This window comes from Brachionichthys hirsutus, chromosome 4 (assembly GCF_040956055.1).
Source record: "Brachionichthys hirsutus isolate HB-005 chromosome 4, CSIRO-AGI_Bhir_v1, whole genome shotgun sequence".
Taxonomy (NCBI): domain Eukaryota; kingdom Metazoa; phylum Chordata; class Actinopteri; order Lophiiformes; family Brachionichthyidae; genus Brachionichthys; species Brachionichthys hirsutus.
In genome coordinates, this window is record NC_090900.1 from 12,182,361 (window position 1) to 12,198,597 (window position 16,237).

General features: G+C 46.3%; 1 protein-coding gene across 1 annotated transcript in view; it reads left to right on the forward strand.

Moving 5' to 3' along the window:
- Positions 1-16,237, forward strand: part of fbrsl1 (fibrosin-like 1) — a 243,632-nt gene that overhangs the window by 224,784 nt on the left and 2,611 nt on the right. The window contains exons 8-19 of the mRNA XM_068760871.1: positions 2,850-3,261; positions 4,012-4,274; positions 5,558-5,808; positions 8,889-8,939; positions 9,115-9,210; positions 10,998-11,069; positions 11,334-11,363; positions 11,669-11,740; positions 12,224-12,356; positions 13,331-13,414; positions 14,608-14,691; positions 15,503-15,767. Of these exons, the coding sequence (XP_068616972.1) occupies positions 2,850-3,261; positions 4,012-4,274; positions 5,558-5,808; positions 8,889-8,939; positions 9,115-9,210; positions 10,998-11,069; positions 11,334-11,363; positions 11,669-11,740; positions 12,224-12,356; positions 13,331-13,414; positions 14,608-14,691; positions 15,503-15,767 (1,813 nt within the window). The remainder of the gene's footprint in view (positions 1-2,849; positions 3,262-4,011; positions 4,275-5,557; positions 5,809-8,888; positions 8,940-9,114; positions 9,211-10,997; positions 11,070-11,333; positions 11,364-11,668; positions 11,741-12,223; positions 12,357-13,330; positions 13,415-14,607; positions 14,692-15,502; positions 15,768-16,237) is intronic.

A 16,237-nucleotide genomic window follows, 5' to 3' on the forward strand; every position in this document is an offset into this window, starting at 1 on the left:
GACAAGATCGCTGCCAGCGCTCCAGATGTTCCACCAGGACAAAACGAGGTCAAGAAGGGCAGATTTCGGAAGCAGGAGCAGCTGTGGAGTGACACTGTTCACCCCAGAATCCCAGCTGGGCGCATCAGTCACGACCAGCAAATCCCAGCGGCCCGTTGTCCGTCTGCTACCGTAGTCCCCGACGCCCCTTTCTCTACAACAAACCTCCGACCGCCGTCCCAATATCGCTGCAAGCCCAGACACGTGTGCCCAGGACACAACCCCGTTCCCCTGAGTAAGCAGGGCCACAGGAACAAATGTAAAAAGATCAATATTGGGATGCGATGTCATCTGGTGGGCAGAACTGCCAACCCCCCAGGGGAATGCCCCTGTCCCCCTGGTGCACTAGCCTCGCAAGCCATCTGCTCAGGTTTGCAGGACAGACTTTCGGGACGGCGTCTTATTTTTTAAACGGACACGTTCGACGGCGTTTGCTACACATGTCTGCCTGTGGCTTGCCGACTGCTTCCCCCTGTACGGGGCCGTAAGGGAAGTAAGTCCTGAGGAAGACGAAAAAAAAGACGGAACAAAACAATGCCAAATGTGGCAGTTTGTTGAAATGCCTGTCAGTTGCTCGGCCTTGTGGCGAGTGGACGGTGTTTGTTGAAAAGCAGCAGGGATTTAGCCGCGTATAGCCCTAAGGTGATGCGTCGGAGGCCTGCCTGTCATCTCGTTGTCACTGCGTGTTAGTTTACACGCTACAATGGCTGCTGCTGAAAAACACGACAAAGTGAGCCATTAGGTAACTGTATATACGAACCGTGGGCTCTGTCATCACTGCTCAACCTGCTGCATGACCTGGAGCGCCTGCTCTTTACGATCACAGCATTTGTTCATATGTAACAGGACTGCATCCTTATCTGTCATTAGTTCTGAAGCAAAGTTTTCATTTAGATTTGTGCTTTCGCCAAAAAATGTGGTCTGACTTATCCTGCGCATTGCTTTTTTTTTTTTACTAAAGATGTTGACTCTACAGTGTGTGTGTGTGTGTGCGCGTAACTTTTGGGGTTCTTTTTGTTTTGTTGTGTTCCTCTTCTGCATGTGTGTCTCAGCTTTGCAGAGAGCTTTTAATGAGGCTGGCTTGGCCTGAGCCTCCATTAGAGCCCATTAGAATCATCATTAAGATAACCCGGCGCTCACTGTGGCCCCGGCTCCCCAGCATTGCTATTAGAAAGCCCTCTGTATCTTCCAGTGGCTGTCGTGAGACTTCCTTCTGTATCACTTGTCTCGCATTGTGTCTGGGAGGGCATGTTGCCACGGCAACATCACCCAGCGGCGACATTTTGACTGTGGATATTTGCTTCCTTGCCTGTTTGTCTGTCTGCCTTCAGTCTGCCTCGTTCTCTTTCGCTTGCAGAAACGAGAGGCCTGACAGTTTAATCCGAATCCCAGACCCCTGTAAATTGGGAAGTCTGTATTCGCCTGGGCCCTGGAATTCATTAGAAAATCGTGACACCTTCCAGCCCCCAGTTCTTCCCATAAAACACAAGGAGGAAGGGAAGGGGAGCTCAACAAATAAAAAAATATATAAAAGCTCTGCCCTGCCTTTTATTGGTCTTTTTATGGGTGTTGGGATCCTTGAAAGATTAAGCAGGCTGTTAATAGGGACTGGATATTCCATTAGTGGGCTGCATGTCGGGTTCTCCCTGGCTTGACGGCAGCTCCCGGCTCTTCTCATTTTTTTTGTGACTGTCAAGAGTGCCCAAAGAGCTCTTTTAATTGAGGCACTGGTAAGCCTCCTGACTGAAGTACTGCTGCATCAGGCTGCAGATTAGAGCCGCTTAGAGAGCCTCATCTCCGCCAGGCTCTCGTCTCGCTTCTTCTGTCTCTATCTCTCTCGCCATCCACGTACGAGCACTTTTAAACTCTGATTTTCTATGCATGTGATGCGTCTGGCTCAAAATGAATTCCGCCATTAGCGGCTTTAATTAGTTGAGAAGCCGTGGTGGCGTTTTAGCCATTGTAGTCGTAGCAGTGCCATCTGCTTAAACTCCATTTCTTTGTGGCCCATTTTGCTTTTCTTTCAACTGGTAGCAAAGTAGATCGACAAACGTCTTTTTCTTTCTCATTAAGATTCATAAGTGCTTTAAGATTCTTTGTGGAAGGTGTTGAAATGCCGCGTTCTCTGCCACTTTCATTTTCCCGCTACAACAGCCTATAATTACAGTCATTAAATTGCACCAGCCGAAGTATAAAAAAGTCATTCACTGGAATCCTGATTATAAAAGCTTCGTGTCTGTTAAAAAGACCCCTGATGAATAGTAAAGGCAAAGTGGTCGAGTTCAGAGTGCTCCAGTTACCCAAATCCCCTGAAAGATCAGGAAGGGAAGCTGGAAAGACGCAGCCTGGCAGAGGGGCTGAGATAAGGGGCCGCGATCTCCCTTCATAGCACAATTGAAACATAATTATTTCATGCCAGATTGTGTGCTCAGCAAAGCCCTGAATAGGGGCCGACATTTAACTTTAATTAGCTGTGATTTATTCATACCGACTGGATTGCAGGAAGAAATTGGATCATCTGATTATAGTCAAGCATGAAAATGGCCTGATTAAACACTTAATGGAACCGAGGGAGAGGGAAACGAAAGGGACCTCGGGAGGAAGGCAGTCGGACAGCATTAAAGAGGAAACAGAGCTGCGCTTGAATCATTTATCGCACGTCCAGGATGAAACCGCAACAGGCATCTGTATGGATCTGCATCTTGTCTTATTTAGGCAGCAACGGTTCTATTCATGCATACATCAGATGGACAGCTTCCTGTTGGGGGGGACTTTCATCTTACAGTCGATCTTTGTTCTTTTCCCTTCAGGTGTGCCAACGAATGACATTCCCGAGTCCAAGACTAGCAGCTCCGCCAAAGTATCGGGACTTCAGCGCAGCCAGGAGCAGAGCAACAGCGCGGTGCCCTTCACGCCGCCCGCACCCAGCCCCATCCCGGCTTCGGCGCCGACGGGTTCCCCCGCCCCCGCTGCGGCGGCGGCTCCCCTCGAGCCCCCCAGGTCACGCCTCCCCAGCCCCCCTCCTCTCAGTGTCAAGAAGGAGCAGCGTCCTCCACCCCCTGTCCCTACCCCTCCCCTTCTGAGGGCGCCACCCCGCCCCCAGCTTCATCCTCCTTACCCGCACCAGGAGCCCCGTGTTGTTCCGCCCCCGCAGCACCACTCGCGGGCAGTAATCAGCCATCAGGTGCATCACCCGCTGTACAACAGCTTCCACGACATCAGGTGGGTTGCTGTGGGGGCGGGTGGGAGTACAGGTCAACCCCATTGACCTCCTCATCATGTACTGTGTGTGTGTGTGTGTACATACACATATATACACGCGTATAGATATTTCTCCTGTCACTCACATTTTCAATAACCAGCTTTCAGATAGACTCTTTTTTTTTTTCCGCTGAACAACACTCTGGTGCATAAAACACATTCGGGTATTTCTATTTTGCCTCTTTCTTTCAGAGTCTGCCTCCAACATTTTTATGTCCCGACCGTGATGTGTTTACAGTCGCCAGTATTTCCGTCCATAATCTCTTCCCATCCGGAACAAATCTCATAAACTACACGTACTAGCTTTACACACACACAATAAATGCTGTTGTGCTTTTTGATATTGTGAATGTTCTACAAATATTATTTCCGATGGTCTCCATGGAAACAACGTTACCCTACAGATCTCCATCACCGAGGGAATGCAGGTGTATCACGTCCTGATGCGTTTGTTGTATTTTGCTTCCAGGGGTCTAAAGATGCTTTATCTTTCAGGATAGCATGTTAAACATATTAGCATTACAGCTGATCAACAAACAAGCCAAGTGAACACCAAAAGTACACTAATATACTATGTTTAGCCTAGCTGAACAAGGTAGCTGTACTCACTGCTACATAATGACCCAATGCCAGCATGTGTTCTTATACTTCATTAAATGATCGTTTGTGTAATGGACATTTGTATCCCGCTGTGTCTCATTAAATCTTCAGCCACAGCAGCAGTCCAGTTGGTCTTCCCAAACAGCACTTACCCCCGTCCCCTCACCATCACCACCTCAGCGGGCTCCCGTCCTCAGCCCCCGCCTTGCCTTTGCCCATAGCGAACTTCTCTACCTCGCACTATTCCGCCCTACGGAGCCCAGCCCATCGCCATCCGGCCATGTTTGCAACCCCAGCCACACTGCCACCACCACCGACCTTACCGACCAACAGTTTAGTGGTGCCCGGGCACCCCGCTGGCACCCCCTACCCAGGTAAAGCTGCACAGCCCGTCAGTCAGTGAGTCATTTTGTCCCGTTATTTGATTAGGTATACATGTATTTATACAAGTTTAGATGCTAAATAAAGTGTTGATTTATTTCACCGTAGAACTGTTGTGTTAAATGGTTAGGCTTAGGAAGAAATACTACCTGTGTTTTTTAATATTATAATGTAACAGTACACAGTAAACACAAACGCTGTGTAATAGTTTCTATACAAACCTCTACTGTAGTTGTGTTAGTTACAGCGCTAATAGAAATAGCATTACATTATTATGTGTACGAATTTGGTGCTAACCGAGTCAGGTGTTCCTATGCGATTGCTGAACTGGTATGTACTCATTTATTATACTTGTATACAATTTATTGTTGGTGGTAAATTTGCAATAATGCAGTAGTAGGCGTGCAACAGCTTCTCAAATAGCCTCATCAATGATTTGAAACTGAGGTAAGCCACCGGGGTGCAGAGCAGAGTGTAAGTATTTGAGTTCAGCGTAAAAAAGCAATAAAATGCTGCCTTTCCCACAAGTCACACGCTTTAATGATAAGTTGGGACATCGTGCATTACTGACTAAGCTGGACTGTATTTCTAGTCACTTGGGTTTTAAAAAGGTGAGCAAGTCATGGCACAAGGGCTTAGATGTGCCACTGGGACACGTCAGTTACGAACTGGACAGCCAATCACAGCTGGAGAGACCTTAGCTATTAGCATCGACGTCCAGAGTGTCCTTTTCTATTGCCAATTTGGTCTCGCGTCCAACAATTAAAATGACGGAGGCAAATTCATCTTGCGATTTAAGCAAGCAGATGTCTCCGGAGAAGATGGGTGTCTCTCAAGTAACGTAATAAAACGCCCGCCGTGCAGTGACTTTTCTAGTCGAGGGGAAAGCCTGTGTGTGTTTTCTGCTGGGATGACTCTTGGTTCTCTCTTGTCTTTAGATACCAGCCTGTTGATTTCATTCAACCAACCAATCATGTATTGCCAGCCTCATTCGGGGATTCTGATTGGCACATTGTCACAGGCAACTCTCTTACCACCACCAATGAGTCCCCACGTAGAAAACCCTCACAGCATGAGCTGGAGAAACAGAGAATGCCAGGTGAATATTTTCTTTCTTCTCTTCTACCCTTGTTGTGAAGACTGACTTGGGCGCCCGTGCCTTTTTTTTTCTTGTGTGTGTCCCCCCCTTCCCTCTCCCCAACCCCTTTTTCTTTTCTTTGTTTTTTTGTTTTGGTTTGTTTGTTTTTTTGGTTTCCCTCGCTCTCCTTTCTTGCAGAGCATGACCTCCTGAGGCAGGAGCTGAACAACCGCTTCCTGGTTCAGAGTTCGGAGCGGGGCCGGGGGCCGTCCGCCTCACCGTTGGCCCCCGCGTCGCTCCTGAGGGCAGAGTTTCACCAACACCAGCACATGCACCAGCACCAACACACCCACCAGCACACCTTCACGCCCTTCCCCGCCAGTCTGCCCCCGGCCGCCATCCTCACCCCACCCACCGCACCCCCCATGGTGCGTACCCAAGCCAGAAATGTGAGGATAAGTAACAAAAAAGCTCCCGTAACTTCCCACCCCACCGACTGTCACCCCTCCCGATCTCCTCTTCAATCAATTCCTCCCTATTTTTTTTTTTCTTTACCCAAAATGATACCAGATTCGACCCATAGCTGTCGGAGCCCCTCATTTAGCAACTCTGACACCGATTCCGTTTAAATTTTGCTCTTTGATTTCTGCAAACTGTCCTGCAGATGAAGTCAGAGAGCTGAAGAAAACCTGGCAGCATCACGGATGCTACCCCCCCCCCCCCCTCCCCCCTCACCCCCCATTTACCAACACACAAACATACATTAGCGTGTCAGTTAGTTCCAAATAATAGTTGCTGCTCAGGTTCACCAGACCTGACGAACCTTTCATAGAGGCCATTTTTGCAACCGTGGCATTTTTTTCTGCTAAATGTTTTGCCAATGTTGCCAAATTTAATAAGCCGTCACACCTCCTCCCAAATTTGACATGGTGTTTGCTGTTCAATATTTGCTGAGGTTCACAAAACGTGGATTTGCCTTGAGGCAGATATTCAGACGTTCACATTTGAATGTGCTTTAAATAATAGCTTTGGATATTTTAATTTGCATTTGTCCGCAAAGGTGTATGAATATATTTGTGTGAGTGTGTGTGTGTGTGTGTGAGAGTTTATTTGTGTCTTCAGGCACAGGACCTACAGCATTTACTCAATGGAATGTTCAAAGCATCAGTCAGTCACATGACATCATTACAGATGAAGGGGATGACATCACTTCCTGATAACTGCTCCTAATAATGTAATTGCCTCCATGCTTTGACCGCCATAGAGGCGGAGGGGCATGGGGGTTGGGGGGGGGCCACAGAGATTGGCTCCGTCGTGTCATGAACTCCGATTAGGAGCCTAAAATCCTCCCCAGCCTGTAGATTAGAAATCAAGACTCTGGCATTCATGCCGAGTCTCCGATAAGAAAAAGGGCTGTGTTGTTATCTGCTCTGCGGCTCATTCCTGACATGGTAGGAATTATATCCAGCACACAGTCCCGTCTTTGAAGATGAAAGAGGCGATTTTCTTCGTCTCACTAATGCTTGCATTATGTAGCCCATAATGTGCATGCCCCCCCGTGTTGCCACGGAGAGTGTCATTAATGTCCTCTGCTGTTTCTTCTTTTTTTTCTTTTAATTGTGTTGTTATTTAACTTATGCCTTTCCCCTCCCTGCTGCCCTCGGTAATAATCCTGTTTTTCCTGTCCTTGGTGCTGCTTAGAAAAGTAGGAGGAGGAGGATGATGATGATGATGTTGGTGTTTTTCACTGTACTACCATGAATACTCACGCCGAGTATGACCCAGTCATGCGTGCTCTGTCTTCCTCTCTCTCTTATTTCCCCATGCTCTCTAGAAACACCGCGTTGTGTTACATATGCAGCAGTTCTTGGTTAATGACTGCGATCGATGGAATTATGAAGCTTCTGTACTTGTTTATTGTTAAATGCTGTGTCAGCAGCTGGCTTGCCAAATGGTAGCACTGGGTCTTTTTCGCGCCCCGCCCTTTTGCCCCAGCCATGTCTTCGGAAAATTAATTGCCTTAATTGTCATGAGATGAAATATTACACTTTAATTAAATAAAGCTGTTCACTATAAAATTGGGAATGACGCCATAAATTAAAAAGGGAGGAGTGTTTGTTTTTTTTTGTTTTTTTTACAAGACCATAAAGATACCAAATTCCCTCTCCCAGTGTCAGACATTAAACGTCCGCACCTCCATAAATGCAGAGGAGCCTTTTAACGAGCTCGGCGTTTCCGCTCAGTTGGCTGCCTGTCTTTGATTTGAGCCGATTACCGCCCGCAAACAAGGCCGCCAACACGATTGCCACCTCCACAGCCATTTTGTGTGCAGATGTGAATTGCTTTGCCCGAGGGCCCCTGATCCGAACCCTACAGCCCAGCCAGCCGCCCCCCCCCCCCCCCCCCCGCCTGCACACGCGCGCACAGAAACAGTGATTCATACCCACTCATTTTCCTGTTTTATGTAACCCAAAAACGCTGACGCCTGCCAAGAGAGCTTTGTGAAAACACTCGCAAAAAAGTACCTGCGAATGGTTTGCGTATTTGCGGAATAGGAATAGGTTACTGTCCCTTGTAATTAACCCGCTTTAAAATAGCGGGCTTGTCCTGGCTTGTGAGCAGATGTACGAAGTCTCCATTCATACACGGGACAACCTTTCCTGTCCTCATCCCCCTTCCTCCTCGCCCTCTGGACATGTGGACCAGATTTCATGTGTTCTGGACACGATCAGATGTGTTTATTCATACAGTGACGTGGTCTTGGGAGGCAGCTTCCAGTTGGGATCACCTGCTAGTCATGAGACCTACCACAAAAGAGGTTGCTTCACATTAATGCATCACGTCAATGTTACGTCATCGTCACGCTGAGATGTTCGGAATTAGCTCGTGACCGTTGCAAATGTCACCTAATCATTTTCAGCCACATAAGACAGACACATAAAACCGCAAATGTATCCGGGCCCATGGTTTTTATTACCACATTTCTTTTGAAGTCTTATTTTTTTTTTTCTAACCCACAAAACAACCCAAACATCTCCGCGTCCTCCTTTTCCATCAGGACCTGTTGTAAGAAGAAGAAGAAGGAAGGAAGGAAGCCATCGCAGTCAAACACAATTAGATGCACATTTCTTCACATTTTCCTGTGAATAGAAACAAAAACAATGGCCTGATTCCAAAGCTGGGCCTCCACACCCAAAGTCTGTATGCTCGATCGGAAAAATCATGCAGCCTGTCTTCATCTTGGCAGCGTGCTAAAGCGGCTCTATTGTTAGTGATTTAACTGCCTATCTGACCATGCAGTTTAAGTAAACCCATGACCGGTGCCAGCCAGCTGCTTTCCTCAAGGGCTTATTACCCTGAATCAAAAACCTGCTTATTACCAGTTACAGATGTGGGTCATGTGTTTTGTTTTTCTCATGGGGAAATAATAAGACGTTATTGTTAAAGACAGATTTGCTTGAAGGAATTTGGTAAAGCGGATCATTTTGTGGACTGTGGTCCTAATTCTATTTTCTGCCATCTCTTTCAGTTCGAAAAATACGCCCCCAAACTGGACAATCCATTCGTCAGGCATTCAAACGTGAGTTTCTCTTTGTTATCGCAAATCAATAGTTGGCATATTTGACTGTTGCCATGGCGGCATTTATTGTGGCTTTGGTTTTGTGTGCGTATATGCTCGAGTCCTGTACGTATCTCTGTTTGATTTTGTTTTGTGTCTTTTTTTTGTGTCTCCCATCCTCCTCCTCTCTCCCCAGTACTTCCCTTCCTACCCCCCCACCATGCCAGGCATGCCCCCGCTGCTCCCACACTCAGGACCCTTCGGCTCACTGCAAGGAGCCTTCCAGCCCAAGGTCAGCGCCACATCCCTCCCTGCAACCCACGATCATAGAACAGGATGAGAATTGAACAAACTAAATTAAGCGCATTTGGACACCATTGTTGCAGAAGTCGCTCATACTATGGCGTGACTATTGCTATTATTATCTTCATTCATACACGCAAGAAGAGTCACCCTTTGTCAGTGAAGGAAAATAGTTTAAACACCTCACTGAAGAACTGCATATACTCAGCCTCGAATTGGAATAAAATAATGGAATAAAAAAATATGGCCTTTTTCAAAACAACACCCAGTTCAATCATGATTTCTGGTGACGTGTTTATATGTTACATCTCTTCCCCTCCCAAAAAACACAACGATTATGCAAAACACACAAACATCACCCACACGCATAGATTCCACAGCGAAACCGTCCGTCCGTCCATCCATCCTGCTTTGCCTTTTAGCTCGTCAGTTAGCTTTCGAACATGCACCATGGAATTCATTAACCTCTGGGTATTAAACCAGTTTAAATAAATCCATTTGAACCTGCAACTATTTGTGTCATTTCTAACAGAATCTAACATTTGAAAGTTAAATTCATTTCAGAAATGGTTGTGAGTAATTTAATGTCATAATTATTTTTAGGGCCACTGAGATGGATTTTAGCCGGTCCTGAAAAAGATCAGGAATCGTCCATCAGTACTTTTGCATTTCATGAAATGAATGAAAGCATTAACGGACGCGCTGTGTGGAAATTATCATATCAAATGGTGCAATATACTTTATTACAGAACCCAGGGCTCAAGGTAATTTGATTTCACAACACATATCACAAGGCAAATTTCCTCAGAGGTACACTGCAGGCTCCTGTGAAACATCGTCTTGATACGCACCATCCCATCCAATTTAAATCCGTGAATCCATCTCTGGTGTGTTAGACTTGACTGTACTTGAACCCAGGTCAGAGGAGCATGCTGACCCGAGTCACAACAAGCCACTGCTAAGATAAGAAAGCAATCTGTCGGCTGAGGAGAGCAGAGGAGACGTTGCAGAGGAGGCGCGGATTTGAGGGATAGGAGAGGGTGGGAGAATGAGAGTGTCTGGCAGATGCCCAGCGGCTGTGACCCGGTGTAAGCCACCAATCAAAGCTGGCCTAAATCCGCTGGCCCTATTCCCGGGGGGGCTCCGTCATGGAGGGGCCCTTTTGACAAAGACCCTTCCAGATGGTTCAAGGAATGGTTTTTTTTTTATGCATCCAAAGCCCCCGTTAAGTATTCTTGGAGAGAGGGTTGTGGGGGGGGGGGCTTGGGATGTGTGTTTGTTTGTGGAGCTGGTGACCTGGGTCACCCTGCTGGATCTTTCTATGCCTGATGTACGGCAAGAATAGATTAATAAGGCTGATCCAGGCACTTGTGCGCCGAAGACTTAGAGGCGATCGAAGAGATCACAGATGTGGAGCTGTGGCATGGCTGAGCGCCTGCAGCGTCGCTGCGGTTTTATCTACTGACGTCAGCCATATAGCAGCCGTTGCTTGGAGATTAGTGAGCTATAGTGCTACTGAAAGAGGATAAAGGGTTAGCGTATTGGAGGCCTCATTAGAAAATAGGTCTTTTAGTGGTATAAAAACAGTGAAAGTATAGTGTAATGCTGTATGCAAGGACATTAAAGACATGGAAAACGAATGCATACTCTCATGCAGTTAAACACTTTTCATTTTTATTCTGCGGTCCAAACACCTGTGTATCTTTCTAATCTGCAAATGTTGACCAAGTTGACGGCCATATATGTATTTTCTCCTGATTTGTCCCTCTCTGTTAGGCATCTAATCCCATTGATGTTGCGGCACGTCCTGGAGCTGTACCTCATACCCTCCTGCAGAAGGATCCACGGGTAAGTATCAAGCAAAAGGCATTCAGAACAGTGCGTGTAGCGCACAATGGCCCTCTAAATATGTCTCACCCAGACGCGAATACCTGTATTTGCGTTGTGATGTCTGTTGAGTCGAAAGCGTTTCCCCTTTTGTTCCTCCGGATTCGAAAGATGCGTAAATCCAAAGTAGGATTTGAGCTATACATTTCCAGGCCTTTCACAGCCGCACATTGTTGATTTTTCGTGTTGTTACTGGCGATAACGATTGTCTGTTTGTCCACACAGATAACAGATCCATTCAGGACATCCGTTCGGGTAAGTGGTTACCTTGTCCATCTTTGATTGAGAATTTCATCTCTCTGGCCAGTCCACAAAGTCTAAAACTTTAAATTCTTTGACTGTTCCTAATCAAGCAAATGCAGGGTAGCATTAGCCTTGAGCTCTGTTGATCTAAAATCAGGGTTAGATTTTCTGAGTCCTTTGCCTGGTTGTTAAATTTGAGACGTTTTCTGGGGGGGGGGGGGGGGGGCTTGGCCAGAAAATCTCAATGCCAGTATACATTTTTAGCTCCCAGTATGAAAAGCCAGTAGGCTAACCTCAGTTTCTCTCTAAATTTTTAGAAACCTGGCAAGTGGTGTGCAGTGCATGTCCAGATCGCATGGCAGATCTACCACCACCAGCAGAAAATGAAGGTGCGTGAGATGGATAATGATGTCCTGCAGGAATCTTGCATTCATGTAACGCCAGATAAAATATACTGGTAATGGACTTGGTAGGGATGATCGTGTCATGTGGTACTGGGTTCAGAATCCGTGTGTGGGGGACAGAAAAATGTCTGTCTGCATGAGGCTCCTCTCACTTACACAGGGATGGTGTGGCCTCGCCATGGAGATCTTCTACTAATGTTCCAAACCCAGTGGTGTCAGTCCTTCTGGGGCGCCGAACCCCCGTTACCAAACATTTAGTCTTCCTAATCAGCTTGCATATGTGTGTCGCAACTTAAATGGCCACAATGTAACTTTAGTTGATGCATCTGTCTTCCTATGATCTCTCACCCAGTGTAGCTTAGCATAGGAACCTCTCACTCAGCTGCTTTAAGTGGTTGGTACCGTTTCTACCGACCTAATTGTCTGTGTCCTTCGACCTCCTCTTTTCCCTGCCTTACCCGACTCCAGCAAATGCAGCTGGATCCTCACAAATTAGACATGAATGGGAAGCTGGACCTGTTCAGTCGACCCCCAGCGCCAGGAGTCTTCCCAGGGTTCCCCTACCCTCATGACCTGGCACGACCCCTCTTCTCTTCCACAGGTCAGTAGGGTCTCCCACTTCACAGTGGATGGTGATGAAATTCACCTTCCACAAAACAAAACAAAAATATTTAAATGCGCTTGAATGATCCGGTTCTTCAACCCTTCTGATGAAAATGATTCCTCCATCACTGTAATGAAATGCCATTCTTTTATGCCTCCTCTTATGTAACTCTCGCTTAATTATAGTGCTTTTTGTAGCAATGTTTTGGCAATAAAAGGAATCAGATGCGTGCATGAATATGGATGACTCTCGGTTAGGTAATTGACTGATTTGCCCTGTGTTGGAGGGCAACAGAGAGGCGGGCGGCCTTTGGCTGGTAATTATGCGGTGGCGTGACAGAGACACTCCTGTAATTGGTTCTACCATCAACAATTCGTGGCTCGTAGTGATGGTAGCAGCGTCTGTAAAAGAGGCCGGCTTGTTGCTCAGTCAGTAACGGCACTCAGAAAGAAGAAAAAGAAAGCTTTATTCCTGTCATTGATACGCTGAAAGCACACACAACAAAATTAGGTTACACTGCAAGCACACACACAACGAAATTATGTTACACTGCAAGCACACAATGAAATTATGTTACACTGCAAGCACACACACAACGAAATTATGTTACACTGCAAGCACACACACACAACGGAATTATGTTACACTGCAAGCACACACACAACTAAATTATGTTACACTGCAAGCACACACAACTAAATTATGTTACACTGCAAGCACACACACAACTAAATTATGTTACACTGCAAGCACACACATCGAAAACCCTGTTTTTGTAAATGCTGTTACACGTGTATACTGGATATCTGCAACAGGTTTGTGATGCTGTTTCAGAACATACACGCTTTCACTTTTAGTCCTGGAAAATCACCTGCGGAGTTTGATTATCATTTCTTTTTTTTGGCTCTCCACAATTTATAACGCCACATTTGGATAATAATAGCCCTATTCTATCATCTCCACTCTGATAGGCTCTGGCCAACCAGCGCCTTCTCCATACGGCCCCGCCCCCCATCCAAGTGGTTTCCTGCCGCCGAGCCATTTCGCAGGTAAGTGTAAGTAAACCTACATTTAATTTCTAAAACATTTACCTCCTCCTCTTTCTCTCAACCTCTCGCTCGCTGGCTCTCTTTTGCACTCATTTAGACACATTACACGCCACTAGGGTGTAACTTGAAGCCTAAAATTTTGGTTATTCTCACGTGAAGGGTTGAAAGTTAATATGGCGTCCAGTTGGTCATTGTTGTTAGTTTGCTGTTGAGTAAACTGGAGAATCCTGGAAATAGAGTGTAGCCGTCATATAATCGAGAACTCATTGTGGTGTTGCGCCGCTAGCCTCCCATTAATTCACCCTCATTTATTTATTTATTTTAGTGCGGCGTAATCGCAGTGCAACAGCGTAAATCACGATGTGTTCTGCAATCTTGTAATTCTTAGGAGTAATGGAAGGTAGTTAATGTTGGATTTATTTGTGCATTTAATTATTTTTTATGCATTCATTTATTTTCTATTTGAGTAACTGTTTAGTTTAAAAGTGGCAAGATGATTTCATGGAATAAGCCCTTGAGTCAATCCATTTTGTGCTCATGAATACGTGGTGCACTGAGGAGGAAGATTTAGGCAACTGTTTTTAATTCATTTTCCTGTCAGGAGAATTTATGTGCGAGGCAGAGGAGATTTCTCAATTGTTGTCTTTTCTGTTATATTAACAAGCCCCAGAGCTAAAAATCCTTAAACCCTAATCTGTTGATAAGTTCTGCATTTCCTGATGGGTTTTGCCAAATTAAAACGGGGCTGTAAATTACCGGCTGATGAATATTGTTCTCTGACTTCTCAGGGTAAATATTTGTGCTGTAAATTTGTAGTATCCAGTGCGTGTCAGCGGAGCCCATCAGTTACTTGTACTACAGCTAAATTGTTGTAGTCTGTCTGGCCTAATTTTACCAACTCCAAGTTTCCTTCCCTGCTCCGGTGAATTTCCTTCTCAGCTCACAGCAATTAAAAAGTCATGTTCCCATCAAGACGTAGTTCCACTTGTCCAGCAGAGTCGGAAACACTCCACTCCAGTTAGTGGCAGTGAATCTAGCATCCCCAGGATAACCAGGCAGGGAGCTAGGGTGGCAGCGCTAAAAAAAAAACAAAAAAAACGCTCGCTTGTAAGAGAAAAGCCGAGTGGAACAGTTTGGTTTTGGGGTGAGCACCACTAGCCAGCCCCCCTTTTTGCTAATCCCTGTTTGGCATTTTACAGATCCTTTCAGTCGCTCCAGTTCCTATGGCGGCCTCGGCAACCTTTCAAGCAGTGCCTTCGGAGGATTAGGCAACCCCTCGCTTGGTAAGCGCTGCCCCCTCTCCTCCTCCACCGCTCCCCCCCTTCAATCTGGCCCCTGTGGCCAGTAGCAGAACAGAGCAGGGCAGTTAGACCACAGGGAGAGCCAGGAGGGGAGGAATAAAAAAAAATACAAAAATCAAGACGCTTAACTCTAGTTTCTGTGTCAAAACAACCACAGCACAGCGAAGCCCAACGAGGCAGTGCAAAACGCCGCCGCCAACCTCCTTCCTGCCTCCACTTCATCCACCAACCGGCTTGGCTTTGAATCGGGCTCTGCCGCTGCCAGCAGGCACTTTCAGGTCTGCCGTTTGGTGGCAGTTCATCAGTTAATGATTTGTCAAGTCCCCTCTGCACCACCATGGACAGCTTTCACGATTACCCCTCTATCCTTCTCTCTGTGGCTTTCTCTCTTTCTCTTCGTCCCTCCTGTTTTTTGTGCCAAATCAGTCACCCTGTTGTGAAAATGAATGTGATTGGAAGAGACATGCTGTGGAATGCTAAGGTCTCCCTTGGCTTTTCACAGCCTGCAACTCCAGAGGGCAAGCGAGTCACCCCTCTTCATCTAGCTCAACAAAGGGAGGGGGGCCTTTAGTCCAAAAGCAAATGAATAGTTTTTTTTTCTGGTGGTGGTGGTGGGGGGGGGGGGGGCTATTAACCTCAAACTCTTTCAAACAGCTTCAGTGAGTGAAACTCCAGGGACAAAGACAAAAGCAGCTTTTGTTGTTGAGTCTTTCTCATCTCATGTGTCCTCGAGAAGGTTTTGTGCCCAATTAACTTACAGTGGGTCCCATGCCTGTCTCCTCCTTTCATCCAGGGTCCAACAATATGTTTGGCACCAAGGAAGGGCCAGGAGGACTGCCCACATTTGGCAGCCCCCACCATGACACCTGGAACAGACTTCGACGCACCCCGCCATCTTTCCCCACGCCGCCACAGTGGCCCAAAATTGCAGATGCTGAGAGAAGCGGCTCAGCCAACAGCCACGAGAGAGAACGGGAAAGAGATAGAGAACGGGAAAGGGAAAGGGAACGAGAGAAAAGAGATGCATCCATTGGTAAAGAGGAGAAAGATAAAGACAGGTGAGTTAGTTGATATCAATGAAAAACAATGCTGGTTATTTGTGCAAAATCGCACTTCACTATCCCCAAGACTTCGTTGCTACAAGATGGAAATGCATCGTCATTTGTTTGGCGGTTACCTCACAACAAAAGCAAAGCATATAAGTATATGTTGGCACACGCACAATAAAACTGTACACAAACCCATTGAAACGCAGGGTAACAACCCGTAAAGATGCGTGCGAAAGGATGATTTTCCTGCCTGTGTGTACAAAATATCTTTAATTAACAAAATTAGCTCTTGAGATTGAATGATGTAGTGTTAAAACAAAAAATGTGTCACTTCTCCTTTCGGAGCATCTGTGGAAATGAAAATTAATTGGATTCATGGATCCAAAAAAACAGAAACTACACAAATTAAACGTGCAACAAGCATCTGTGAGAGAAATGATCTGTCAAAACAGAAATCGCAAGGTTTTCTGTGGATGATA